The sequence below is a fragment of the Papio anubis genome, chromosome 20 (assembly GCF_008728515.1).
Source record: "Papio anubis isolate 15944 chromosome 20, Panubis1.0, whole genome shotgun sequence".
In the NCBI taxonomy this organism is placed as follows: Eukaryota; Metazoa; Chordata; class Mammalia; order Primates; family Cercopithecidae; genus Papio; species Papio anubis.
This window is the reverse complement of record NC_044995.1, coordinates 8,980,148-9,006,437: the sequence shown is the minus strand read 5'-3', so window position 1 is coordinate 9,006,437 and position 26,290 is coordinate 8,980,148. Positions and strand designations below refer to the sequence as shown.

The window sequence follows — 26,290 nt, the reverse complement described above, 5'->3', positions numbered from 1 at the left end:
ATCAGCTGAATCATTAGTCATACATTGAAATATGTTTCTGGTCAAGGTGGTTCAAGCCTGTAATCCCAGCACTTGGGAGGTCAGAGATGGCTGATCAGCTGAGGTCAGGGAGGATCGAGACTATCCTGGCTAACACGGGTGAAACCCCGTCTCTACCAAAATACAAAAAACCACGGGCTGAGGTGGCAGGCTCTGTAGTCCCAGCCACTGGAATTGAGGCAGGAGAATGTATGAAACTGGGAGGCGAGCCACAGGAGTGAGCTGAGGATCCACACTGCACCAGCCTGGCTGCAAGATCCGCCTCAAAAAAAAAAAAAGAAATATGTTTCTGTTCTTCCCATTGGTAGAACTCCCAGCATAGCAACAGAAATGAAATATATTACGACCTGCATTCACTCTGGAAATCCCAGCAGTCAGAGGCTGAGTGGGGATCACTGACAGGAAAGTGCCCGAGATTACCACTGCTTCAACGGGAAACCTCATCTCTACTCAAAAATACAAAAAAATTAGCCAGGCAGGCAGGCTCTGGCAATCCCAGCTACCTCCAGAGGCTGAGGCAGAAGAATCACTTGAACTCCTCGATGGCAATGTAGGGTGCATGTAATCACACCACTGTGTTCCAGCTAGTAACATAGGGGAGTGCAGATGAGCAAGACTGATTTCTTTAGGTATGATGCCCAGCAGGATTACTGGCCTTCACATACTGCACCCCAGCTTTCAGTTTCGAGGAAACTCCGCCTCATACCTGGTTGTGGCCACCTCAGATCTCCCACCAACTGCATACAAGGGTCTCTGTTGGGTTCACATTTCAGATGAGAAACATTTTGTGCTGAGAGAACATTTACTGAATGATAGACATGATGATACCATTGATATGAGAATATTTTATTTTGACATTCTTCATGGAGCCCTTGAGCCCATTTTATTCTGAAGCCAATGCCCATGTTTTCACATGACCGAGATATTAAATGTAGCTATAAACTGATGTTTTCTTCAGTTCTATAAAACTTCAACCATTAGCTCTGCATATCGTGAACTAACATCCTTCTTCCTTCTTCATTCTGAAACTGGGACAGTGACACGTTCACTCTTTCTCTATTCAACTTGCATATATTATTTTTCTATTGTTTACTTCTTGTTCTTCCATGATAGTATGGAAATCGAAGTGAACATTTTTATGCTAATGTATATATTTATTTCATTTCAGCTGTTCTGTCCCTGATTGTTCGATAAGTTTTTGATTTTGTTATGTTTGCATAGCAGGTGGTTTGCCACAAATTACTTTGTTGTTTTTTGAGACACGTTTCGGCTTTTTTTGAGACAGGGTTTTGTTTTTTTTTTTTGACGAGTCTCAGCCTGTCGCCCAGGCTGGGAGGCAGCATCCTTACTCACTGCAAGCTCCACCTTCTGTTCACCTTATCTACTAGCCTCCTCGGTGGCTGGTACCACCATTTATCTATTAATTCTTGTATTTTAGAGATTAGGTTTTCATTTGCACAGCCAGATGGTCTCTATCTCCAGACTCGATCCACCACCAACCTCCCAAAGTGCTGGGATTATGTGAGCACAGTGTGAGACCGCGCCTGGCCAACAGTTTCACTCTGTCCCAGCTAAAGTGCTTTGGCGATTCAGCACACTGCAGCCTCCACCTCCTGTTCGAGATTTTACTGCCTGACAGCTGGGACTATACACTCACCATGCCCAGACACTTTTTGCTTTGTCAGAGATGAATTTCACTGGCCCGGCACGGCTCAAGCCTAATCCCAGCACTTTGGGAGTGCCCAGACAAGGTCACGAGGTCAGAGATCGAGACTATCCTGGCAACACTTGTGAAACTTCACTTAAAATACAAAACTAGCTGGTATGGGAAGCCAGTAGTCCCAGCTACTCGGGAGGTTGGAGGAGGAATGGCGAAACGGGTGAGGAGCCGAGCCTGCGAGCTGGAGACGATCCCACCACTGCACTCCAGCCCAAGGTGCAGGCGACAATTCTGGCTCTTCAAAAAAAAAAAAAAAAAAAAAAAAAAGATGGGTTTCACCATGTTAAGCAGGCTGGTCTCAACTCCTAGCCTGAGTGATCTGCCCCACATCTGCCTCCCAAAAGTGCTGGGATTACAGGCATGAGCTACCACACCAGACATAAATCTCTGCTTAGCACTTAATATGTTTTCAGTCACACCACCACCATTTTCTGACAACTTTCCTCATAGTTGTCACCTCCTGTGGGCTCTCCCACACCCGCCTTCATGGGTTTCTCCCAGGCTGTCCAGGCATCAGCCTGAGGAAGGGATTGTTGCTGTTCTGCACCACTCTCCCAAACTTATGTCAGCTCAAGATTACAGCTCAGCAGGATGGGGACCAGTGCCAGCCTCCCACACTCACCTGTGGGGTGATGCCCGCGTCTGCCAACCAAGGTGGATTGGCATTCCTGTTTCACACACAGGAGGGCTAATAGCGATCATGACTGAGTGAGTGAGCAGGGACCCTCCCCTGCCTGTCCACCACACACACGGAGGGGAGCCACAGCCTGGGCTTCCCACCCAGCCTGACCTCCTCCTCGCCTCGGGAGACCCGGGTTCCTCTCTGTCCCACACGGAGGTGGGAACCCCACGACCCCGGGTGGTCCCACACCTGTGGCCACCTCAGCCTGAACCACCATTGGATGGGGATGGCCCCAATGATGGGAACCTTCTCTGTGCCTCGGCCGTGGGTGGCTTATATTTCTAGACGGGGTTGTTAGTGGCACAGGTTTCCATGCCGCCTTGAGTGGGGCACATCCTCCCAGACCAGGAGCCCAACACCAGGACCCCTCTCCCAACTCACCCTCCTGTCTGAACTGGTCTGGACTAGGATCCTCTCCTGCCCCACCCTCCCGTCTGAACTGGTCTGAAATTCACCACGCCTCCAGTGTCCTGGGCACCACTGACCCCCATGTTGTGCCAGGATGAGGCTGATTTACTGACAGTCGCAGGTGACATTAATAACTAAAGTCAAGATAAACCTTGGATGATAATTCAGGAATTAATAATAATTATTATTATAAATAATAGTAAAAAATAATTATAAATAATAGTAAATAATAATTATTATAAATAATAATTAATAATCAGCTCCCCTACCCCAGAATCAGATTACAGATTACAATGAAACATATATATATATATAAAATTTCTTTTTATCCCCTCTATTTCTCCTTTTCAGACAGGATCTTGCCGTGTCGCCCAGGCTGGAATGCCGAGGGGTGACACAGCTCCCTGCAGCCTCCGCCTCCCGGGCCCAAGTGATCCTCCCACCTCAGCCTCCTGAGTAGCAGGGACCACAGGCATGAGCCTCCATGCCCAACTCACTTTTTTCTTTTCTGTAGAGACAGGATCGCAGTATGTTGTCCAGGACTGTCTGAAGCTACTGGCCTCAAGCCATCACCCGCCTCAGCCTCCTGAAGTGCTGGGATTCCAGGCGTGAGCCACCACGGTAGACCCTGCATTTCTCCTGTGTGCTCACTGCCACACGCAGCTCAGCCTGGGCTGCACAGCCAGGTGTCAGGTGCGTCTCTGCTGACCTGAGTCTGCCTGCAGCATGGACCTGCGTCTTCCCCGAAGCATCTCCAGGGCTGGAGAGACGACTGCCATGGTAAGGACCCCGCGACGCTGAGCCGATGGACGGGCTGGAGGAGGGAGGGAGACCCCATGAGGAGACTGTGAGAGGGAAGAGGAGCCCGCGGTCGTCCTCGCCTGAAAGGGGCTGACTCAGGAAGTCACCAGGTCTATTTGCTGCTATGTCCCGGCCCTCAGTGAGATAAAGATAAATCAGGCAGACAGTGGCCCAGGGACAGGGAGACCCCATTTCTGTCTGAAATGTCTGCAGAGAGCCTGGTGCCCGCCCCCACCTCAGCCCTGGGGAAATGAGAGCCAGGCTCCGGGGGAGGGCGGTTCCCCTTCCTGTGGGCTGAGGATGAGACAATCCCATGACAAGAAGGACCCAGCCTCCGAGCGGCCACACCCTGTGTGTGTCTCTGTTCTGCCAGCACCGAGGGTTCATCCATCTGCAGAGCCCGGGGCCACTGGGAAGAGACGCCATGACCCCCACCCTCACAGCCCTGCTCTGCCTCGGTGAGATTTCAAGATGGGGAGGGAGAGATCCGAGTCTTGGAGGGACCCCACCCCACACACAAGCCCTGGTCCATCAGGAAACCTCAAAAGCTCAGGAGGCACCAGGGCAGGGAGGGTCTGCTCAGGCTTCAGGGGCAAATCCCTCACCGGGAACTCTCTTCCAGGGCTGAGTCTGGACACCAGGACCCACGTGCAGGCAGGTGAGTCTGTCCCCAGCTGTCCCAGGTCCCTCCTCCTCACTAGGGACAGGGGCCACACTAGGGCAGCTGGGGGAGGAGACCGCAGTTCTGGGTGACTGATGGCAATGACGGGGGGTCCTGGGGCTGGGAGCTGGAATCTGAGTGTGGGGACGTCTTGGGATCCAGCCTCTGATTTCCTTCCAGGGCGCCCCCCCAAACCCGCCCTCTGGGCTGAGCCTGCCTCTGAGATCATCTGGGGAAGACCCGTGACCATCTGGTGTCAGGGGACCCTGGAGGCCCAGGAGTACCGTCTGCATAAAGAGGGAAGTACAGATCCCTGGGACAGACAGAAACCACTGGAGCCCAAGAACAAGGCCAGATTCTCCATCCTATACATGACAGAGCGCCATGCAGGGAGATACCGCTGTTACTATCACAGCCCTGAAGACTGGTCAGAGCGCAGTGACCCCCTGGAGCTGGTGGTGACAGGTGAGAGGACACTCAGGGGTCCCAGCCCCAGGCTGTGTCCTCAGGAAGGGAGTCGGCTCTCAGGGGCATCTCCCTCTCACAGCCCAGCCCTGGGGATGATGTGGAAGGTGGGAGCCCATTTAACACGGTGCCCCCTTCTCTCCTAGGACTCTACAACAAACCCACCCTCTCAGCCCTGCCCAGCCCTGTGGTGGCCTCAGGAGGGAACGTGACCCTCCGATGTGGCTCACAGGGTGAATATCAGCATTTTGTTCTGATTGAGGAAGGAGAACACAGGCTCTCCCGGATCCTGGACTCACAGCAGCTCCACAGTGGGCAGTTCCAGGCCCTGTTCCCTGTGGGCCCCGTGACCACCAGCCACAGGTGGACGTTCAGATGCTATGGATACTACAGGAACACCCCCCAGGTGTGGTCCCACCCCAGTGACCCCCTGGAGATTCTGGCCTCAGGTGAGGGACCACGGCCTTCTCTAATCCACTTTCGGGGCAGCTGACAGGCTTGGGGAGTCTGGCTGGTGACTGACTCTGGAAAGGACCCAGAGTGATGTGTGAATGGACGGGCTGCAGGCGTGAGGGAGACCCCATGGGGAGGCTCTGACATGGGAGGAGGCGGCCTCGGCCACCCTCACCTGGAAGGGGAGGACTCAGGAAGGCACCAGTGTGTTTGCTGTGAGGTCCCGGCTCTCAGGGAGAGGAGGAAGGATCAGGCACAGTGGCCAGGGCTAGGGAGACCCCACTCCTCGGAAATGACTCCAAGGCAGCCCCGGATGAGAAGGAGGCCCTGGGGTCAGAGACTCAGAGTGTGCGAGAGACAGTGAGACCTGCAGGGCCAGGACAGAAGGAAGGGGCGTGGGAGGAACCAGCTCTCTGAGTCCCGGCTCCTCTTTCCCTCCAGGTATGTCTAGGAAGCCCTCCCTCCTGACCCTGCAGGGCCCTCTCGTGGCCCCTGGAGAGAACTTGATCCTCCAGTGTGGCTCTGATGTCGGCTACGACAGATTTGCTCTGTACAAGGAGGGGGAACGTGACTTCCTCCAGCGCCCTGGTCAGCAGCGCCAGGCTGGGCTCTCCCAGGCCAACTTCACCCTGAGCCCTGTGAGGGGCTCCCACGGGGGCCAGTACAGATGCTACGGTGCACACAACCTCTCCTCCGAGTGGTCGGCCCCCAGTGACCCCCTGGACATCCTGATCTCAAGTGAGGAACCCAGTGGGTTCAGTCAGGGACCCAGGCTCTGCACAGGCCCTGCCAGGGGAGCCCAGGTGGTGATGGCCGGGATGAGGGGCGGGGGCACCAATGGAGGGAGAGACAGATAGAGACAGGGGATGGGGGGGAGGGGGAGACTCAGAGAAAACAGAGACAGACAGACTGAGGGTCCCAGAGAGAGGCCTGGGGAGGTCTCAGCTCAGATCAAGGTGGGAGCCCCTCACCCATCCTTCTTCTCTCCAGGACAGTTCCATGATGTGGTCTCCCTCTCCGTGCAGCCGGGTCCCACGGTGACCTCAGGAGAGAACGTGACCCTGCTGTGTCAGTCACAGGAGCAGTTCCACACTTTCCTTCTAACCAAGGACGGGGCAGCCCATCCCCCGCTGCATCTGCGATCAAAGCACCGAGCTCCTAAGTACCAGGCTGAATTTCCCATGGGTCCTGTGACCTCAGCCCACGCGGGGACCTACAGGTGCTACAGCTCACTCAGCTCCAACCCCCACCTGCTGTCTGTCCCCAGTGACCCCCTGGAGCTCGTGGTCTCAGGTGAGGGCCCTGATCCTGCCCCCTCTGAGCTCAAAGGCTCAGCTCAGGCCTAGGCCCCCGGAGATCTCAGCTGGGATGGAGTGAGGGAGGTTTAGCCAGAGGGGACGCAGCCCTCAGAGGGGAGAGGCCAACAGGGGTTCTCCTAGGCATGGCCACCCGTTCTCCTTGCCTGGCATGCAGAAGGTACCAGGTGGGCAGAGGAATGGTTCCAGGGGATCCACTGGGCAGATGCAGGAGAGTGGGAGTGGAAGGGTGCACTCTATGGTCAGTCCCAGCCCCTCACCTGCCTCCATGCTCCTTGCAGGACCCTCTGGAGGCTCCAGCCCCCCACCCACAGGGCCACGCTCCACCCCTGGTGAGTCACGGAGGCCTCTTGGGGAGCGTGGCCTCCCCCAGGGCAGTCTGAGTCTCCTGAAGGATCCCATTCCCCTCCCCACAAGGACAGGCTTGTGTCCCAGGGGCTCTGAGGCTGGGCTGGTGAGGAGTGGGGGGTTCAAGGCAGAGGGAGGTGTTGGGGCCCAGCTTGGGGAAGGAGGAGCCAGGCTGATATGGGGGGCAGGGCAGCCCCAGCCCTCACCTCCCTGTCCTGACCCAGGAGGCCTTGAGGACCATCCCCTCAACCCCTCAGAGTCAGGCCCCCAGAGTGGTGAGTGACGGCTCTGAGAGGAAGGTGGGTGGGGTCCTGGGGAGGCAGAGGTCGGTTCTGTCCTAGGTTCAGGCTCCTCTGGAGATGGTGACGTGGACAGGCCCCTCCCCTGCCTGGGCCTCAGTTTCTCCAGGTGTAAAGGAAAGAAGCCTGCGGGTGGGAACGTTCCTTGCAGCTGTGACCTCCTGGGAGAGGAGAACTCCCAGGGAAGCCTCCCAGACCCGATTCCACAGGGGCCTGTCCTGTCCCACCTGCAGCAGTGACGGTGACCTGGGGCAGGGGAGGGGAGCAGGGCTGTGGTTCAGGACGGTCAGGCTCTTTCCCTGCATCTCTGGGGCTCAGCTCTGGTGCAGGGAACAAGGGCTGCGGGTCAGACTCCCGGGTTCCCTTCCCAGCTCTGCCGCTTCCTGGCTGGGGGTCCTGGGGCAGGCGATTCCCCTCTCTGAGCCTCAGTTTGTGCATCTGTGAAATGGGTTGTGGGGGCGGCAATTCCATGTTGCACAACTGCTTGTAAGGGTTGGAGGTCTTGAAGGAAAGACCTGGCACGCACCTGCACAGAGTAGGTGCTCACATCAATGACGTCATTCCCACTCCTGTTATCATGCTCAAGGTCTGGGGAGATACCTGGAGGCTTTGATTGGGGTCTCGGTGGCCTTCATCCTGCTGCTCTTCCTCCTCCTCTTCCTCGTCCTCCGACGTCAACGTCAGAGCAAACACAAGATATCGGGTGAGTAGGGAAGTGGGGACCCCATGGGCCGATGGAGGGTGCACCAGCCAGAGGGAACCCAAACACACGGGGATGTCAGTTTAGAAAACCGGTTCCAGGGAAACGTAATGTCAGCACGCATTTACAAACTTCAGTATTCATGGAGTTTTTTTCTATCTCATAAAATATTTGAAACATCTATGCAGGAATATTTTTAGTTTTCCTTCTTCCCCTCAAGTTGCATGTGTAGAATGGGGGTTCTAATGTTTCCAGTGCTGAGACTCTGTCCATCTTCACCCAGACCAGAGAAAGACTGATTTCCAGCGTCCTGCAGGGGCTGCAGAGCCAGAGCCCAAGGACAGGGGCCTGCTGAGGAGGTAATTCTGCCTGAAGACCCTAGGATTCCCACCCACCATGTTTCTCCATGTACTGCCCCTCACACTCCCGTGTCCTCCCCCAGGTCCAGCGCAGCTGCTGACGTCCAGGAAGAAAACCTCTGTAAGAGAAAGAGAAGGGACAAATGGGGGTGCTGGGAAGACCCAAAATTCCCAGCAGTGCAACAGGGAGGGCTGGGAAGGGTTCAGTCTTGAAGATGGTCTCGCCCCCCACTGTGGGACCTCCCTGGATCGCAGTGGCCCTAGTGGGAGCTGGGCAGGGGCCGGCGGGACTGCCAGAGGTCTCAGGGATCCTTCCCAGGGACAAACCCCTTGCTCTGTCCCTGCAGATGCTGCCGAAGGACACAGCCTGAGGATGGGGTGGAGCTGACAGTCGTGGGTGAGACTCCGCTTCTCTGTCCCGGCACCGCAAGACCTCCTGGTGCCAGATCTAATCCTGCAGGACTTCTCTGTCCTCTTCCCCTGGCTCTCAGCATCCTCTCCTCCCTCCCCACTGTCCGAGGAATTCCTGGACACAAAGGACACACAGGCGGAAGAGGACAGGCAGATGGACACTCAGGCTGGTCCTTTCCTCTCCAGGCCCCCAGCCCTCCCCCCACCCCCACACCACGCCCTTCCTCTCACTCTCCCCCACTGCAGGCTGCTGCATCTGGAAGACCCCCAGGATGTGACCCACCAGCTGCAGAGCTTGACTCCTCAGATCGGGAGAGGCAACCCAGCCTCTCCAACCCAGGAAGGGAACTCCTCCAGCTGAGCCTCCAGCCACGCCACCTGGGCTATCCACTCAACCCTAGAGGGGACCCAGACCCCACACCTGCAGGAGACTCGACCAAGCGAAGGCACGGAGCTGCCCCAGTGGACACCAGTGAACCCCAGTCAGCCTGGACCCCTAACACAGACCACGAGGAGACGCTGGGAACTTGTGGGACTCCACCTGACTCAAAGATGACTAATATTGGCCGGGCGGTGGCTCACTTGCACTTGCAGCACTTGGGAGGCCGAGGTGGGCGATCACAATGTCAGGAGATCGAGACCATCCTGGCTAACACGGTGAAACCCCTCGGCCCTCTACTAAAAATACAAAAAATTAGCCGGCACGGTGCCAGGTGCCTCTAGTACAGCTACTCAGGAGGCTGAGGCAGGAGAATGGCGTGAACCTGCGAGGTGGAGCTTCAGTGAGCCGAATTGCGCCACTGCACCCAGCCTGGTGCATTGTGAGGTGCCACCACTCCAAAAAAAAAAAAAAGATGACTAATATCGTCGATTTTGGAAATAAAGCAACAGACTTCAATAATCAATGAGTTATCAAAAAAAACAGATCTAAAGGCCAGGTGTGGCACTCGGGAGGCTGAGTCGGGAGGATTCCTTGAACACAAGAGGTTCAGGCTGCCGAGGCTGCAGTGAGCTATGACTGTGCCACTGCACTCCAGCCTGTGTGACAGAGGGAGACAAAAAAAAAAGAGTGAGTGAATGTTTTAAATTCAATGATAATGTCAATATTACACATCGAACCACGAGGAGACGCTGGGAACTTCAGGGGACTCACCTGACTCCAGTGATGACTCATTGGTCGGCGCGGTGGCTCACCAATCCAGCACTCCTGGGATTTAGGTGGCGGATCACAATGTCAGGAGATCAACGGACTCCACAGCACACGGTGAAACCCACCACCATACTAAAAATACAAAAATTAATGGCACGTGCCAAAATTCTAGGCAGCTTACTCAGGAGGGGCTGAGGCAGGAGGAAACAAGCAGGAACTCTGGAGGTAGAGCCAGTGAGCCGAATCATGCCCACCGCACCCAGCCTGGTGGCATAGAGCGACCCGCCTCCAAAAAAAAAAAAAAAAAAAAAAAAGATGACTAATATCGCCAGATTTTGGGAAACAGCCAAACAGATCCCCAATAATCAATGAGTTAATAAGAAAAAAAAAAAAAAAAACAGACGTAAAGGCCAGGTGTGGCACTCGGGAGGCTGAGTCGGGAGGATTCCTTGAACACAAGAGGTTCAGGGCTGGCCGGGCTGCAGAGCTGACTGTGCCACTGCACTCCAGCCTGTGCATGGTGAATTCAAAAAAGAGTGAGAAATGTTTTAAATTCAATGATACTGCCAATATTACACATCGAACTTATGAAATGGGAAAATTAAGAAGCATAGCCAGGTGCAGTGGCTCACGTCTGTAATCCCACTACTTTGGGAGGGTCAGTGGGGGTGGCCTCCCGCCTCGAGTTCTGAAAGCCAGTCTGGAATAAGAGAGACCCCATCTCTACAAAAAATACAAACTAGGTCCGGCAGGCGGCACACATCTGTAAAAAAGAAGCTACTTGAGAGGCTGGAGGCGGGAGAATCACTTGGGGCACAGGAGGTCAAGGCTGCAGTGAGCCAAGATGGTACCACAGCACTTCAGCCTGAGCAACACTGAGACCCTGTCTCAAAAAAAAAAAACCAAAACAATTAAAAGGCCAGTGAAATTACCTGTTGATTAGTGTTTGCATAATACATTCTTTTCATCCTGGCCTGCTTTTTAATGTGATAAAATATAAACAACAGGTCAAGGCAATTCACACCTGTAATCCTGCACTTTGGGAGGCCGAGGAGGGTGATCATAAGGCCAGAGTTCAAGACTAGTCTGGCCAGGGATGCAGGAAACCCCATCCTACCAAAAATACAAAAATTAGCCTGTGTGGTGGCAGGCCTGTAATCCCAGCTACCTGGGGAGATGCTGAGTGGCAGACACCAGCTTGAACCCGAGGCAGGAGGTTGTAGTGAGCCAAGATCATACCACTGCACTCCAGCTCAGCAACAAGAGCAAACCCATCTAAAAACTAATCTGTAATTCTAGATCACTTTACATTTAATGTAACTCACTGATGGCATTTACAATCGGTAAATACTGAATGACAGGGATATGTTCTGAGAATCCATCATTAAAAAATTTTGGCTGGGTATGATGGCTCACTCCTGTAATTCCAGCAGAACCTTTGAAATAAGATGGGTGACCAGAGGGGTCAGGAGTTCGAGACCAGCCTGTCAACAGTGGTGAAACCTCTGTCTCTAATAAAAATACAAAAATTAGCCAGGCATCGTGGTGCGCACCTGTAATCCCAGCTACTTGGGAAGCTGAGGCAGGAGAACCTGGGAGGCGGAGGTTGCAGTGAGCCAAAATCGTGCCATTTCACTCCAGCCTGGGAGACAGAGTGGAGACTCCACCAAAAAAAAAAAATCGCCATCACAGTGTGGAAGACTATAGAGTGTACTTACACTTACACAAAACCTACGGTATAACCCCATTGGGCGACATATAGGGCCGTACCTTATCACATACCTAATGTGTGAAAGGATCGTTGATCGCCCTGCAGCACCTAGGGATCAGCCTGCATTTGCCTTTTGTTTGTTCCCTCTGGCTTAAGGCTCTGCTGCCTCCCTCTTGGTTTAGCCATTTTTAGCGCAGGCCATGAGTGGCTCGCCTGTAATCCGCAGCACTTTGGGAGGCTTGAGACATGGATCGCCCAGGTCAGGAGATCGAGACCCATCTGGATAACACGTGAAACCCTCGCCTCTGTACTAAAAGTACAAAAACTAGCTGGCGAGGTGGCAGGTGCCTGTAGTCCCAGCTACCTCGGGAGGCTGAGGCAGGAGAATGGGCGTAAACCGGGAGGCCCGGAGCTTGCACACAGTGAGCTGAGATCAGGCCACTGCACTCCGGAAGCTGGGGGCTGAGTGAGACTCGATCTCAAAAAGAAAAAGAAATATTTTTAGTTTTGATTTGTTAAAAACTTACAATTCCTGAACTTTTCTATTTAATATTTTTGGATCATGGTTGGCCACCAGGTTACTGAAAACATAGAAAGAAAATTACAGATAAAGGGGGACTACTGTATTAGAGTTTTTTAAAAATATATTTTAAAATTGTTTGTAGAGATGGGGTCTCACTATGTTGCCCAAACTGGCCTCGAACTTCTGGGTTCAAGAGCCTCCCATCTCCACCTCCCAAAGTGTTGGGATTACAGGCATGAGCCACTGTGCCCAGCTTAAGAGTTTTTAATTGACAAATAATAATTGTACATATTTATAGGGTACAGAATATTTGATTTTATCTACTAGTGTATGTGTGGTTTTTTTCTTTTCTTTTTTTTTTCTTGAGATGGAGTTTCACTCTTGTTGCCCAGGCAGGAGTGCAATGGTGCAATCTCGGCTCACTGCAGTCTCCACCTCCCAGGTTCAAGTGGTGCTCCTGCCTCAGCCTCCCGAGTAGCTGGGATTACAGGCACACGCCACCACAGTTGGCTAATTTTTGTATTTTTAGTAGAGACAGGGTTTCACCATGCTGGCCAGGCTGGTCTCGAACTCCTGACCTTGTGATCCGCCCGCCTCCCAAAGCACTGGGATTATAGGCATGAGCCACCGCACCCGACCCAACAAATATATTTTTATTGAGATAAAACACTATTTGGTGGCATTTAGTAAATTCACAGTATGTTGTAAGCATCACCTCTATCTCATTCCAAAACATTTTTATCATACTGAGAAGGAAACCCAGTTTACATTCAGCAATCACTCCCACCTAATCCCATGCAACAATTAACCTACTTTCTGCCTCTATCGATTGGCTTTCTTTGAATACCTTTTTTTTTTTTTTTTTTAGACAGGGTCTCACTCTGTCACTCAGGTTGTACAGTGGCGTGATCTCTGCTCACTGTAACCTCTGCCTCCCAGGCTCAAGTGATCCTGCCTCCTCAGCCTCCCAAGTAGCTGGGACCACAGGCACATGCCACCATGCCTGGCGAATTTTTTGTGTTTGGTAGAGGTGGTATTTCACCATGTTGCCCAGGCTGGTCTCGAACTCCTAAGCTCAGGCAATCCACCTGCCTCGGCCTCCCAAAGTGCAAGATTACAGGCGTGAGCCACCACACCCAGCCTGGATATTTCTTATAAATGAAATAACGTCATATGTGACCCTTTTTTCCTGACTGCTTTCATCTAATATATTATCAAGGTTCACCTGTGTAGCATGTGTGAGTATGTCATTCCTTTGTATGGTTGAATAAGATTTTGTTGTAAGGATATACCACACGTTGTTTCTCTACTCATCAGCTGATAGACATTGCTACAAAAATAAGTAGTGGCTATGGTAGTGCATGTCTGTAGCCCCAGCCACTCGGGAGCCTGAGGCGGGAGGATCACTTGAGCCAGGATGTCAAGGCTGCAGTGAGCTAGGATAGTGCCACTGCACTCCAGCCTGGGCAGCAGACCTTATCTTTTAAGCAAAGAAAAAAGAGGCCAGGTGTGGTGGCTCACGCCTGTAATCCCAACGCTTTGGGAGGCTGAGGCGGGCGGATCATCTGAAGTCAGGAGTTCAAGACCAGCCTGGCCAACATGGTGAAACTCCATCTCTACTAAAAAATACAAAAATTAGCCGGACATGGTGGCACGCATCTGTAATCCCAGCTACCAGGGAGGCTGAGGCAGGAGAATTGCTGGAACCTGGGAGGTGGAGGCTGCAGTGAGCTGAGATGGCACCACTGCACTCCAACCTGGGTGACAGAGCAAGACTCTATCTCAAAAAGAAAAAGAAAAAAGAGGCCAAACATGGTGGCTCACGCCTGTAATCCTAACACTATGGGAGGCCAAGGCAAGAGGATTAATTGAAGTCAGGAGTTTGAGAACAGCCTGGCCAACATGGTGAAACTCTGTCTCTACTAAAAATACAAAAATTAGCCAGGTGTGGTGGCACACACCTGTAATCTTAGCTACTTGGGAGGCTGAGGCAGGACAATCACCTGAACCCAGGAGGTGGAGGTTCCAGTGAGCTGAGATCACGCCACTGCACTCCAGCATGGGAAACAGAGCAAGATTGTGTCTTGAAAAAAAAGAAAAGAAAAGAAAAAAGAGAGAGTGCTACTCTAACAGGAAAGTTGGCCGGGCGCGGTGGCTCACGCCTGTAACCCCAGCACTTTGGGAGGCTGAGGCGGGCGAATCACGAGGTCAGGAGATCGAGACCGTCCTGCATAACACGGTGAAACCCCGTCTCTAGTAAAAATACAAAAAATTAGCCGGGCGTGGTGGCGGGCGCCTGTGGTCCCAGCTACTCGGGAGGCTGAGGCAGGAGAATGGCGTGAACCCGGGAGGCAGAGCTTGCAGTGAGCCGAGATCGTGCCACAGCACTCCAGCCTGGGTGACAGAGCGAGACTCCGTCTCAAAAAAAAAAAAAGTCAGGGAAGGCACCTGTTCGGGGAAACAAAACCCAGGCTCAAAGGAAGCTTGTGCTTCCCTCTGTGAACGAAACGGTCTTAGAAACACCTCCCCAGGCCGCCTCCTCCCATGCGGGTCGTCTGTCCTGTGGCGGCCCCACCGGCTCTTTCTATCAACCAAAGCAGAGAGTGGAAAAGCTCCTCACGCTCTTCTGCTTCACACACACTGAACAAATTCAAACCACTCTGCCCCCGTTGCTCCTCACCTGGCTCCACCCGTGTCCCCTGGTCCATCCCCACAGTCCAAGCTCAACTGGAGACCGAGGACGCCCTGTCTGTGCACTGCCGTCAGCTCCCTCCTGGCCCCCTACTCCCGGCTCCCATCCATCCCTCTCATCACTTCCGAGGCCTCTTCTGACAATCTCACCTGGCTCTGACCCTCCACTGCTCAAATTCCTTCGACGGGGCTCCATCTTCCAGAAATAAGATCCACGTTCCTGTACCTCATGTTCAAGCCTGTTGATGACCAAACCCGATACGCTTTCCAGCTTCACAGGCTATGGCTCCCGCTCTGCCACAGCAAACTCATCACAGTCACCCACCCCCTGCCAGACACACACACCCTCCGTTATTGAACACTTGTGAGTCTTCTGATGACTGCTTCCTGAGCCAATCTGGATGTAGCCGACGCCTCTGCAGAGCTCGTAGACGATGATAAAGACAAGCCCTCCTGCCTCGTTCCATTCAACTGCAAACATATTTGTGTCACAGGTCATGAGGAGTCCACGCAAACCACTTAGAATCCTTATTAGCACATCACCTAGCGGTGGGGCTCACAATGGAGTGTGGTTATGGTTAACCGTCAGTAAAACCCTCCATATTGCATTCTGTGCAGTGTTGGGCTTGTATAAAGAGACGTCTGTTTCTACTGTGCTTTCTAAAGATTCCCCCATTTTCCTTTTTTTTTTTTTTTTGAGAGGGAGTCTCACTCTGTCGCCCAGGCTAGAGTGCTGTGGCACAATCTCAGCTCACTGCAAACTCCGCCTCCCGGGTTCCAGTGATTCTCCTGCCTCAGCCTCCAAAGCAGCTGGGATTCCAGGTGTCCACCACCATGCCTGGTTAATTGTTTATATCTTTAGTAGAGACAGGGTTTCACTATGTTGGCCAGGCTGGTCTCGAACTCCTGACCTCGTAATCTGCCCGCCTCCGCCTCCCAAAGTGCTAGGATTACAGGTGTGAACCACTGCGCCCAGCCAGATCTCCCATTTTCTTAAACGTATAATATCCAATAAATCTTCATGGTGCACAAGACCCCTGAATGACAAGGTCCCAGCTTTCTTTGGCTCACTCTCAGGTCTGAGAACAGCCCACACTGTTTCTGGTGGAGGACGCCCTCCACACACCACACTCGCTGTTCACGTCTTGGTCTCTCCATCCCCTAGAAGGACCCCTCACTCCCGTGACCAGGTGCACGCTGCTCACCTGCTATGGGCATGTTTTCCTCCTTTCCTACAACTTGTCGAAACCGGAGCAGAATTACCTCCTGTCTAACCATGGGTAATGTGTCTTCAGTAACCCAAGCTCCGTGAGTCCAGCAGGAATCCTATCAGCTTCACCCACAAGTCCTCTCCTCCTGGCGGCATGCCTGGATGTGGTAACCACTCGATAAACCGCCTGATCGCGAGGCTGATGAAAGAAAAGATGCATTACAGAGCTCAGGACACCAAGGGACCTGCCTCTAGAGTTAGAACAGTGACTGGGCTGTGTCCTAAGGCCCTGCCCTCTCTGGCCTCATGTGCTAGAACAAGGGTCACCCCTGGATTTGAGTTGGGTGAGGTGGAGGCAGGCAGAGCTTGGGGGAGTCAAAGGTGGTCTAAAAGGCCCCCAGAGCCTACTGTCCCCACAGCCCCATCCTTCAGGGGGAGCCGAGCAAGGCCCTGGGGGAGGGGCTGTTCCCCTCCTGCAAGGCCACTGATGAGAACACATGACCTGTAACACAAAGCCCAGGGCTCCTAATACCCAGCACGCCCATCTGCCCTCCATGCTCTGTGGCTCAGTGGTCTAATCATCTGCACTGCTGGGGACCATGACAGGCAGGGCCACAACCTCCACCCTCATTGCCCATCTCCCTGCTGTGTCCAGGGAAGCCTTAGGCGGACACGGGGTGGTCGGTGACCCCAACCTTCATGGGCCAGAAGCCCAAGGCAGAAGGCATGGAGTTGAGACCGGTGAGAGCTCTCCCTGCAGGCCCCAGAGAGAGTGCATCCCCTAAATACCAGTCGCCTTATCTCCGGGGCGTCCAGGCAGCCCTCAGCCCTCCCTCTCAGCACAGCCGGGATCGCTGGTGCTCTCTGGAGATGGCCTGACCGCCCAGTGTCACTCAGGCCAGTTTTGACAGCTCTGCATTGACCAGGACAAGGGGCTCCCAACCCCCCGGACTTCCTCCTGGGCCCTGTGAGCCACCCCCATGGGGGCCAGCACGGATGCTGCGGAGGACACGATGCCTCCTGCCCGAGGTTGGCCCCATCATCCCCACCCAATATGCTGGTTGCAGGTGAGGGGCCCCTGCCTAGCCCCCGTCCCACTCTCTGCTCAGACCCTGGGCTCAGGGTCATCCCTGGTGATGAGGGTAGAGGGAGAAAATGGATGGGGGCAGTGGTCCAAGGAGATCACCAAGAAAGGGGGAGCAAGAGGCCCGGAGATTAAACAGACCCACGCAGGCCGGGCATTGTGGCTCACACCTGTCATCCTAGCACTTTGGGAGGTGGGTGGATTGCTTGAGGCCAAGAGTTTGAGATCAGCCAGGGCAACATAGTGAGACCCGTCTCTACAAATTTTCGAGATGGAGTCTCCTCCCTCTGTTGCCCCACTCGCTGCCTCTGTACGCAGAGCCCTGAAGATGAAGACCCGTTTCCTTCCCAAGCCTGTAGGCTTCTCCCCAGCAGAATCGCATACCTCACCTCCTACTCCTCTCTCCCTCCAGGCGGCTGCATCTGGAGCTCTGGGTGAGCTACACCCAGGTGGGCCACCACCTCAGACCAGACACCTGCACTCTCTTCCTCCCAGGGGAGCTCCCAGAGGAGCCCAGTGACTACGCTACCCTGGCCATCCACTAGCCCACACAAGACCCAGACCCCATGCTCCAAGCAAGACCACAGTGAGCCCAGACGGTGCAGCAGCTGGCCCCATGGACGTCCAACAAGACCACCATCACTTCCCAAGTAGCAACCGAGGGAAGGGCCACCACCTAGCTCGAGTAAGCGGCAGTGGACTTCTCCACGTGGTTTACAGCAACTCAGCTGTGTTCCAGAGCCATCCCTGCACTGACCTCCAACCCTGAAGGCCTCCAGACAAGGACCCAATCAACTACAGCCTGCAGCCTGAGGGGTTGCACAAGTTCAAGTTTCTCACTTCCTCAGCAACCAAACCCCTTCCCAACACAGATGATCAACAAGGCCGAGAAAAGGGAAGCCTGCCAACCTCTTGACCATGAGTCCACAGAAGCACCAAATGCGGATAGGAGGAAGGGTTCCCTCAATGCCCCTTCCCCTACACGAACCCACTTCCCCTACATGTGAAGACAAAACCGGAAACTTGCCCAACATCAACCACAACACAAACAAGCTTTGAAACTGGCAAATTCAGTGAAGTGCTCCCCAACAAAAACAGTCACTAACAGTTCACCATCCCCAGCAACCAGTCTCAGGCCAGCTCTGCCCCACCTGTCTCTTGCTGGGCAGGGTCAGGGTCCCAGGGCCACAGGCAGGACGGGCCCCCACCTCCACTTGCTGCCTCCCCTGCCTGGCATCGACAGGCTCCCTCCCGCCCCTACATGCAAACGCCGGCTTACTTGGAATTTCCATCTGCTTTTCACTGTTTTTCCCAAAAGACCATTGGTCTCTCCCCTGATGACAGAAGCTTCTGGTAAACATGTGTTCAGTACTGTGGAAGAGAAGTACTGAGAGGCCGGGGACCACTGTCTGGTAGGCACGCTCCTGAGCCTCCCAGGGAAGGCTGCATGTTCAGAGCAGGGGAGAGTCAAGGAGACACCCACACACACCAACTGTAAAGCGCTGATCCTGTTTATTTGGCAGGAAAACTAGACAATCCAGCAGCCCAGGAGGGAAAGGTGGGCTTAATCCTCCTCCTCGTCGTCTCCAGCCCCGGCCCCACCCTGGCCCTTCTTGGCGTTCTTCCTTTTCACGCGGCCCGGGCGGCCACCCCCATAGGGAGAGCGCAGGGAGAAGTCGATGTGCTTCTGGGAATCCAGGCGGACGATGAAGGATGGGATATTCACCACCTGCTTGCGGACCCTGGAAGAGGCGACAAAGTGAAGTGGACTGGAGGAGAAACGGATGCTAACCCCAGCTCAGGCACCACTCTCTCCTCTTCACCCACCCCATGAGGCTGCCATGGCCACAGACACCGAGGCACTGTGGGAAGGGCGCTCCTGATCCTATGGGCCTCATGTGAGTCCAGGGTTTGAGGGTATCACCTTAACCCCCAAAAATGCTTCAGGTGAGTTTCTCAACCACATTTTCTAGGAGAAATTCAAAAGTATCCCACCTAAGACCATAAAGCAAATGAGGTGGCCGAAGAAGAGCCCAAGTTCCGAGTCTGAAGCATCCTGAACCCCACGCCTGACACTGAGCTGCATTACCACGTGCGGCAGCAATGCCCACAACAGCACAGCAACCCGGGGCTACGCTGACACACGACGCTCTGCCTGCGGCTCACAGGCTTAGTGAAGGGCTGGGGAGGAGATTCTAAATGCTAACATCTTGCCCTCTTCCTGTATAGCTCCTCCCCGTCAATGGTGCCACGTTACAGAAGAGCACACTGAGTACCCAGAAAGCAGTCATGGATTAGGGTCTGGAATCAGCTTCATAAACGAGTCAGGAGACAGCTGAACCCACCACCCAAGCGAGGAGAGGCTGGTTCTCTCCCTCCACTGGGGACACCAAGAGCTGTTACCTGTCCAGCTGCCCACATGCCTGGCAGAGGCCTTCACAAGGTGTACGGCTAGAGCCGCAGTGACCCTTGCGCTGGGCTATTGGGGCATGAGGCTGCCCCAGCTCCCTGGTGAGCTGTGTGCAAGGGTCAATCTGTACCCTCTGGGTGAGCTCACACCCATCACTTCCGAGGGCTGCATAGGAGATAGGACAGCAGGCTTAGTGAGGGCAGCCACCAGAGGGGAGGTGGAGGAAGGTTCGGGCGCCCATCAGAGGTGGTACCTGATATGGCGCTGGCGGATCAGCACGCGAGCATGGTGGATGGACTTGGCCAAGCCCAGCTTGAAGACCTGGGTCTGCAGGCGTCTCTCTAAGAAATCCTCGATCTTCAGGCCCAGGATGTAATCCAGCTTCATCTTGCCCTCATCCAGCACCCCAATGCGGACCAGCCGCCGCAGCAGGGCGTTGCCTGGGAAGAGTGGGAGGAAGCACTGATTCAGCCTTCTGACCTCAGGCTTCTTGGGTTCAATTCTGGCTCCACCTCTTCGTAGCTCCATGTCACGGTGGTGAGACACAGGTAGTATTAGCACCAGTCACTGTGACCCATATCACTGTCAAAACTATCCTATGGGCTGGGCATGGTGGCTCATGCCTGTAATCCCAGCACTTTGGGAGTCTGAGATGGATCACTTGAGGTTAGGATACCAACCTGGCCAACATGCCGAAACCCTGTCTCCACTAAAAATACAAAAAATTAGCCAGGCTGTTGGCACACTGCCTGTAATCCCAGCTATTCAGGAGACTGAGGAAAGAAAATTGCTTGAACCCTGGAGGCGGAGGTTGCAGTGACCTGAGATGGGACCACTGCACTCCAGCCTGGGAAACAGAGTTAGATCCTGTCACACACACACACACACACAAACACACACACACACACAAAACCACCCTATGGGTGTCAGGCCATCATCCATAGTAACCTGCAGGTGATAGAAGGGCAAAATATACCTGCCTCCTCATCTGAAGAGTGTAACATCCCTCGCTCCACATTCTTAGCAACAGTAAAGGAAATCATCTCCTTACAAGGACTCAGTCTGCAAAAGTCCAAGTGCAGCTGCTATTAAGCTACTACCACCGTTAACAAAGCACAGTGGTTGAGAGTTCATATCCTGAGTCCAGAAAGCTCTTCTGATTAACCAGATGTGAGATTAAATCACATTCCCTATGCCATAAATATCAGTACCTACACCTTTTAGGAAGAGAAAAGAAATTTCTAACACTAGAATTTTTCCAGCTAAGCACATGTCATTCATTTTACTATTCTGTATGAAATTTTCCACTAAAAATATACACAGTATGTATATAACCTAACAACACACTGCATAAAATATCCAACAGATGTCAGCTACTACACCCCAGGCTCAGGACGACATGCTCCTTACCCTGTCCAAAGCCATGGCTTCTAGCTAATACTCTGGACTCCCCTTGCCCACTTCCCTCAAGGCAAATGCCTTCCTGTAGGATCCCACTCACTGCTATAATCCCACGCGCGTTCAGCAAATCAACTGCCCCTTGACACTGGGGTAAACACCTCAAACTCTTTTCCTTATTATGTGCACTTTTATAAAAAGTGCCTCTTACCAGTTATAGCAAACACTTCAAGCAAGCTTTAATAAACAGACCCACATTCATCAGGCACTCTGATATTCCTGGCACTGTTGTCACCCTCCAAGCGAAGTTTGAAAGAAAGCCAGCTGACTGTGAGGACCCAAAGTCTTCCCAATAGGGAGCAGTTACAGCTAGGGAGATAGAATCAAAATGGAAACACCAGCTGTGTACCTTTCCAGCATCCTGTGTCATACTATGGCTTCAATTTTTGTTCTCTTTTTTAATGCTCAACATCAGAGGATTTTTAAACACCTGAATATCAAAATACAAAAACATGTCCAAAAGGCAATGAAAATGAGTTTGGGATCATTTACCTCCTTGGACACTTCATGCCTTTTTGTGTTTACATTAGAAAATAGAAACTTCAGCCAGGCACAGTACCTTATGCCTGCCCTATAAAACCAGTATTTTGGGAGGCTGAGGCAGGAGCATCGATTGAGTCCAGAAGTTTGAAACCAGCCTGGGCAACATAGTGAGACCCCATTTGTACCAAAAAAAAAAAAAAAAAGGAAAACTAAATTAGCCAGGCATGGTGGTACATGGGGGATTGCAGTCCCAGCTACTAGAGCTGAGGAGGATCACTTAAGCACAGGCGGTCCAGGTTGCAGTGAGCCACGACCATGCCACTGTGCTCCAGCCTGGGAGACAAAGTGAGATCATCACCATTAGGCAAAATAAAGCCATGATTTAAAAAGAAAGTGTTTCACATTTATTATTTTTCAGACGGAGTTTCCCTCATTGCCCGGGCTGGAGTACAATGGTGATCTCGGCTCACTGCAAACTCCGCTTCCTGGGATTCTCCTGACTCAGCCTAGGATTACAGGGACACACCACCATGCCCGGCTAATTTTGCCACGTTGTTCAGGCTGGTCTTGAACTCCGACCTCAGGTGATCCACCTGCCTTTGCCTCCCAAAGTGCTGGAATTACAGGTGTGAGCCACCGCGCCCGACCCACATTGATTAACCCATCTATCTCCTGAAAAAGAACAGAAGAGTCAACCACAGGCAAAACCTTTAAGTATGAAGACAATAGTTTTCAACAGCACAATAAACCTTACACCTTCAACAAAATCATGTCCTGCTACTGAGTACTGTTACACGGGCTCCGCTGGGCCAATGCACCAAGAGAATTTAAAATGCTTTAAAAATGCAAACCAGGGAGGACCTCAGTGGGAAACAGGTCCTTGTCATACAAGGCAGGTATTACAACGCCTTCACTTCTGATCTGAAAAATGGACACGATTCCTACATTTATTCACAGTTGTGCTGAGGGTAGAGTTCCTGATTTTTTTGTTTTGAGATGGAGTCTCGCTGTCACCCAAGCTGGAGCACAGTGCCGCGGATTCCGTCTCCCAGGTTCGATCAATTCTCCTGCCTCAGCCTCTCGAGTAGCTGAGATTACAGGACCACCACCAGGCCCGGCTAATTTTTGTATTTTTAGTAGAGATGGAATTTCACCATGTTGGCCAGGCTAGTCTCCAACTCCTGACCTCAAGTGATCGGACCACCTCAGTCTCCCGAAGTGCTGGGATTACAGGCATGAGCCACCGCGCCTGGCCTCTATCTGTTGGTTAACTGCCAGCCAAATGTTAGCGGCTGTTCAGTCTTTTAACAGATGAGACTCCAAATCTTGCCAGTCACACGTTAGTGGGAAAGGCTGGATCTGAATCAAGGCAGGATTACACCAAAGAGCAAACATCCAAGCTCCTCCTTCCCGTCCCTGGCTAGGCTAGAGGGTTTCATTTACTAGAAAGTGTACTTACCTGAACAGCTGTCTACCCCCTGGGAATTTTCACTTCTGCCTTGGAAAACCACAAATATCCCTCAGACACCTGCACCGCTTTCTCACATGACTAAGTTTCATTTCGATTAGGCTCTATATTCAGAAAGTCCTCCCTAAAACCAGAGCCAGCTGTAGCCCACTCCCCACAGGACTCTGGGAGAAACTCCCACCCAGTATCAGTATCCACGGGGGAGGGATCTCCAGCACTTTCATGAGATTGTCAACGGGGTCTACAAATTGACAAAAAGAATGAAAGGGTCAGGTGCACTATTTAAGGCTGAGGCGGAAGGATCACTTGAGGCCAGGAGTTGGAAACCATCCTGGGCAACAATGCAAGATCCTGTGCCTATTTAAAAAAAGAAAAAAAAAAAAAAAAAAAGCTTCTTCTAACATCTGCAAGCCCGGGTCAAACTGCGATAATCTGTGGCTAAGCATGCTCCAGGACTTTCTCAATGCCTAATATGGATGACCACTCTCATGCCTCACAGTCAGGGCTCAGGTGCAGAGACTGCTTTTCACCACAAATCATGACTACCCAAACTCAGGCAAAAGCAGCGTCTCAGGATATACTAATGCCAATCTTGGTCATGCCAATCTGCTGTAGAAAGCACTCCAATAACACTGCATCTCAGAGCAGATTTTAAAACAAAATGGTTAAGATGACCAACTTTCATGTTAATGTCTGTTCCACCACAATTACTAAAGTAAGCCTAAGTCTATATGATCTGCATGCCCTTCTAAAGTCATCACCTGAAATGCTGTTCCCTGAGACATTTTACAGATTTTCTCCTATTCAGGCCTTTGTTCAATGCCATCTACATGTCCTTAACCAGCTTAATAAAGCAAGCACCAGCCTGGGCAACATGGTGAAACCCCGTCTCTACTAATAATACAAAATTAGCCGGGCGTGGTGGCACATTATTAGCCTGTGATCCCAGCTACTTGGGAGGCTGAGACTGGAAAATCGCTTGAACCCGGGAGGCAGAGTTTGCAGTGAGCGGAGACTGCACCAACTGCACTCCAGCCTGGGCAACTGAGCGAGACTCCGTATCAAAAGTAAAATTAGCCGGGCGTGGTGGCGTGTGCCTGTCTGTAGTACCAGCTACTTAGGAGGCTGAAACAGGAATATTGTTTGAACCCAGGAGGCGGGGGTTGCAGTAAGCCGAAATTGAGCCACTGCACTCCAGCCTGGGCGACAGAGCAAGACTGTCTCAAAAAAATAAACAAAACAAAAAAAATTTTTTTAAAAATAAAGCAAGCAAACGTGCAAACCCTGTTATCACCATCACTTATTCCAGAAATTCCACTTCCTAGTCTACTCTCACCACCAGCAAACAGGCCACATAAGCAGTACTGTTTTGAGATACCATATAAAGATATAGACAAGTGCCCAAATGTGCAGGCCTATCTTTAGCTCTGGTCATTACTAAACTGAAGGTCCAGTAACTGGGCAAAAAAGCCACACGCCTAAGAAACAGGACAAAGACTTTCATCCAGTTCCACTTTTCCTACTCCACAAGTGCTATTAAAACACTAGGTTAAAAGGCTGGCTCCATTTGTCCAATGACACAACCCATCACTGGAACAGAGGCGGCAGAACGGAGAATGCCCCTCACTAGCCCTGCGCCCCATCGCTCTGCTGTGGACTCCCACACGTACCTTCGAACAGACGCCGTGGGTCCTTCTCATCAAGCGTCAGCAGTTCCCGGGCGGCCTTGCGGATCTTGGCCAGGGTAAATTTGACCCTCCAGACCTCACGTTTGTTCCGGAGCCCATACTCGCCTGGTGGGGAGAAGAGAGTGGACAAGTGTAAGGGAGTGAACAAGTGTAGTCCCACGTACTGGTACAAAAACTACCCTGGCAGCTTTGGATACACAGAACCTTCCTAAGCCACGAAGACTACCAAATTTAGAGGGCCGACTAGATCAAGCACGTGGGCGCCTTCATCCACGTGTTACCCGCCTCCTCCCGGAAGCCGAACCACTTCCCAGAAGCCTTGGCCACTCACCGATCAGCTTCAACTCTTGGTCGAGACGAGATTTCTCAAAGGGTCTCCGCGGGGTCACGTAAGTTTTGCGACAAACCCAGCTCCGGGCCACCGGCATGTTGGCTCCGCTTACCCGTCTGCGCCTGCCCGGGAGGGAAGCGTGAGCCTAAGAGCTCCGGGCGGCGCCTGCGCAGTCCCACAACTACGCCAAAACCTTGCGGCGCCCGGACTGGATCTCGCGAGAATAACCTCCAAAGCTCTCACCGCCAGTATCCTCCCCCACTACCGTGTTGTACTCCCGTTCAACCACCCTACTCCAATCCCTAACGCCTTTAGCTTACTCATGGAAGCTTGGAAGGCCCGCGTGACCATCCAACCCAAACCCTAGCGAAAAAGGACATCACCACATCTTACCTAAGCGCAAGACCCGGCCACTGACAAAGAGGCGCGCAAACGACCGGGCTACGCTCTTATAGTAACGCCGGCGCGTCGTGACGTCATCACGCACCAGGCACGTCTGAGCCAATCAGAAGAGGCGTTGGCTGGCTGAGAAGCAGTAGAGACGTGAGGCTGGGCTAGAGCGGCGTGCTAACCTGGGAGGACTCGGTTTCTTCCGTGCAAGGAGAAGCGGGGAGAATCATCCTTCTCCGCTTCTCCTCCTGAGAAGCGGGGAGAATCATCCTTCTCCGTCCCTGGACGGTGGTATTTCTCTTTCTTTCTGAGACAGGGTCTCGCTCTGTAGCCCAAGCTGGAGTGCAGTGTTGTGATCTCGGTTCACTGCTGCCCCGACCAACCTCTCGGGCTTGAGCGATCCTCCCACCTCCTCCCCAGTAGCTGGGATTACAAGTACACGCCACGAGCCCGGGTAACTTTTTTTTTTTTTCTTTTTGGTACAGTCGGCGTCTTGCCATGTTGCCCAGTCTGGTCTTGAACTCCTGGCCTCGCGAGAGCCTCCTGCCTTGGCCCCCCAAAGTGCTGGGATTACAGGCGTGAGCCACCGCGCCCAGCCGAGGTTATTTCTGTCACTGACAATAATGTGGCATTATGGAACGCTTTCTATGTGCCACATACTGTTCTAAGAATTTTAAATGTACTTACTCAATCTTCAATACATACTTATGGAGCACTCTCGGAGAAGTTGCCCTCCCCCATGGTACTATTATCAATACCCACTTAAGGAGTATTAGTACTATTATCACTAATTTATTTTTATTTATTTTTGAGACGGAGTTTCCCTCTTGTCACCCAGGCTGGAGTGCAGTGGCGCGATCTCGGCTCACTGCAAGCTCTGCTTCCCGGGTTCAATCGATTCTCGTGCCCCGAGTAGCTGGCACTACAGGCGCCCACCACCATGCCCGGCTAATTTTTATGTTTTTAGTAGAGACGGGGTTTCGAACGCCCGGTCTCAAACGCCTGACTTCAAGTGATCCACCCGCCTCAGC

General features: G+C 52.7%; 2 protein-coding genes across 3 annotated transcripts; one reads left to right on the top strand and one right to left on the bottom strand.

Annotated features, from left to right (window-relative positions):
- The first annotated feature begins 3,294 nt into the window (after positions 1 to 3,294).
- LOC101016809 (leukocyte immunoglobulin-like receptor subfamily A member 6) lies at positions 3,295 to 8,642 on the top strand. Its single transcript, XM_031660230.1, has 12 exons — positions 3,295 to 3,629; positions 4,024 to 4,108; positions 4,273 to 4,308; positions 4,492 to 4,776; positions 4,923 to 5,225; positions 5,671 to 5,967; positions 6,220 to 6,522; positions 6,827 to 6,877; positions 7,779 to 7,895; positions 8,148 to 8,251; positions 8,335 to 8,372; positions 8,599 to 8,642. Exons 1-10 carry the CDS (start codon positions 3,576 to 3,578, stop codon positions 8,189 to 8,191), a joined length of 1,575 nt encoding a protein of 524 aa, XP_031516090.1. The 5' UTR covers positions 3,295 to 3,575; the 3' UTR covers positions 8,192 to 8,251; positions 8,335 to 8,372; positions 8,599 to 8,642.
- Positions 8,643 to 18,524: 9,882 nt separating this feature from the next.
- On the bottom strand, positions 18,525 to 25,417 carry RPS9 (ribosomal protein S9). Of its 2 annotated transcripts, XM_031659000.1 has the most exons (5): positions 25,263 to 25,417; positions 24,870 to 24,991; positions 24,521 to 24,643; positions 19,695 to 19,881; positions 18,525 to 18,773 (listed from the first exon to the last, which is right to left on the bottom strand). In XM_031659000.1, exons 2-5 carry the CDS (start codon positions 24,964 to 24,966, stop codon positions 18,596 to 18,598), a joined length of 585 nt encoding a protein of 194 aa, XP_031514860.1. In that variant the 5' UTR covers positions 24,967 to 24,991; positions 25,263 to 25,417; the 3' UTR covers positions 18,525 to 18,595. The 2 variants fall into 2 exon arrangements, with proteins under 2 accessions (XP_031514860.1, NP_001162349.1); NM_001168878.1 differs by lacking the exon at positions 25,263 to 25,417 and having other exon boundaries at positions 18,596 to 18,773; positions 24,870 to 24,966.
- Positions 25,418 to 26,290: the final 873 nt, after the last annotated feature.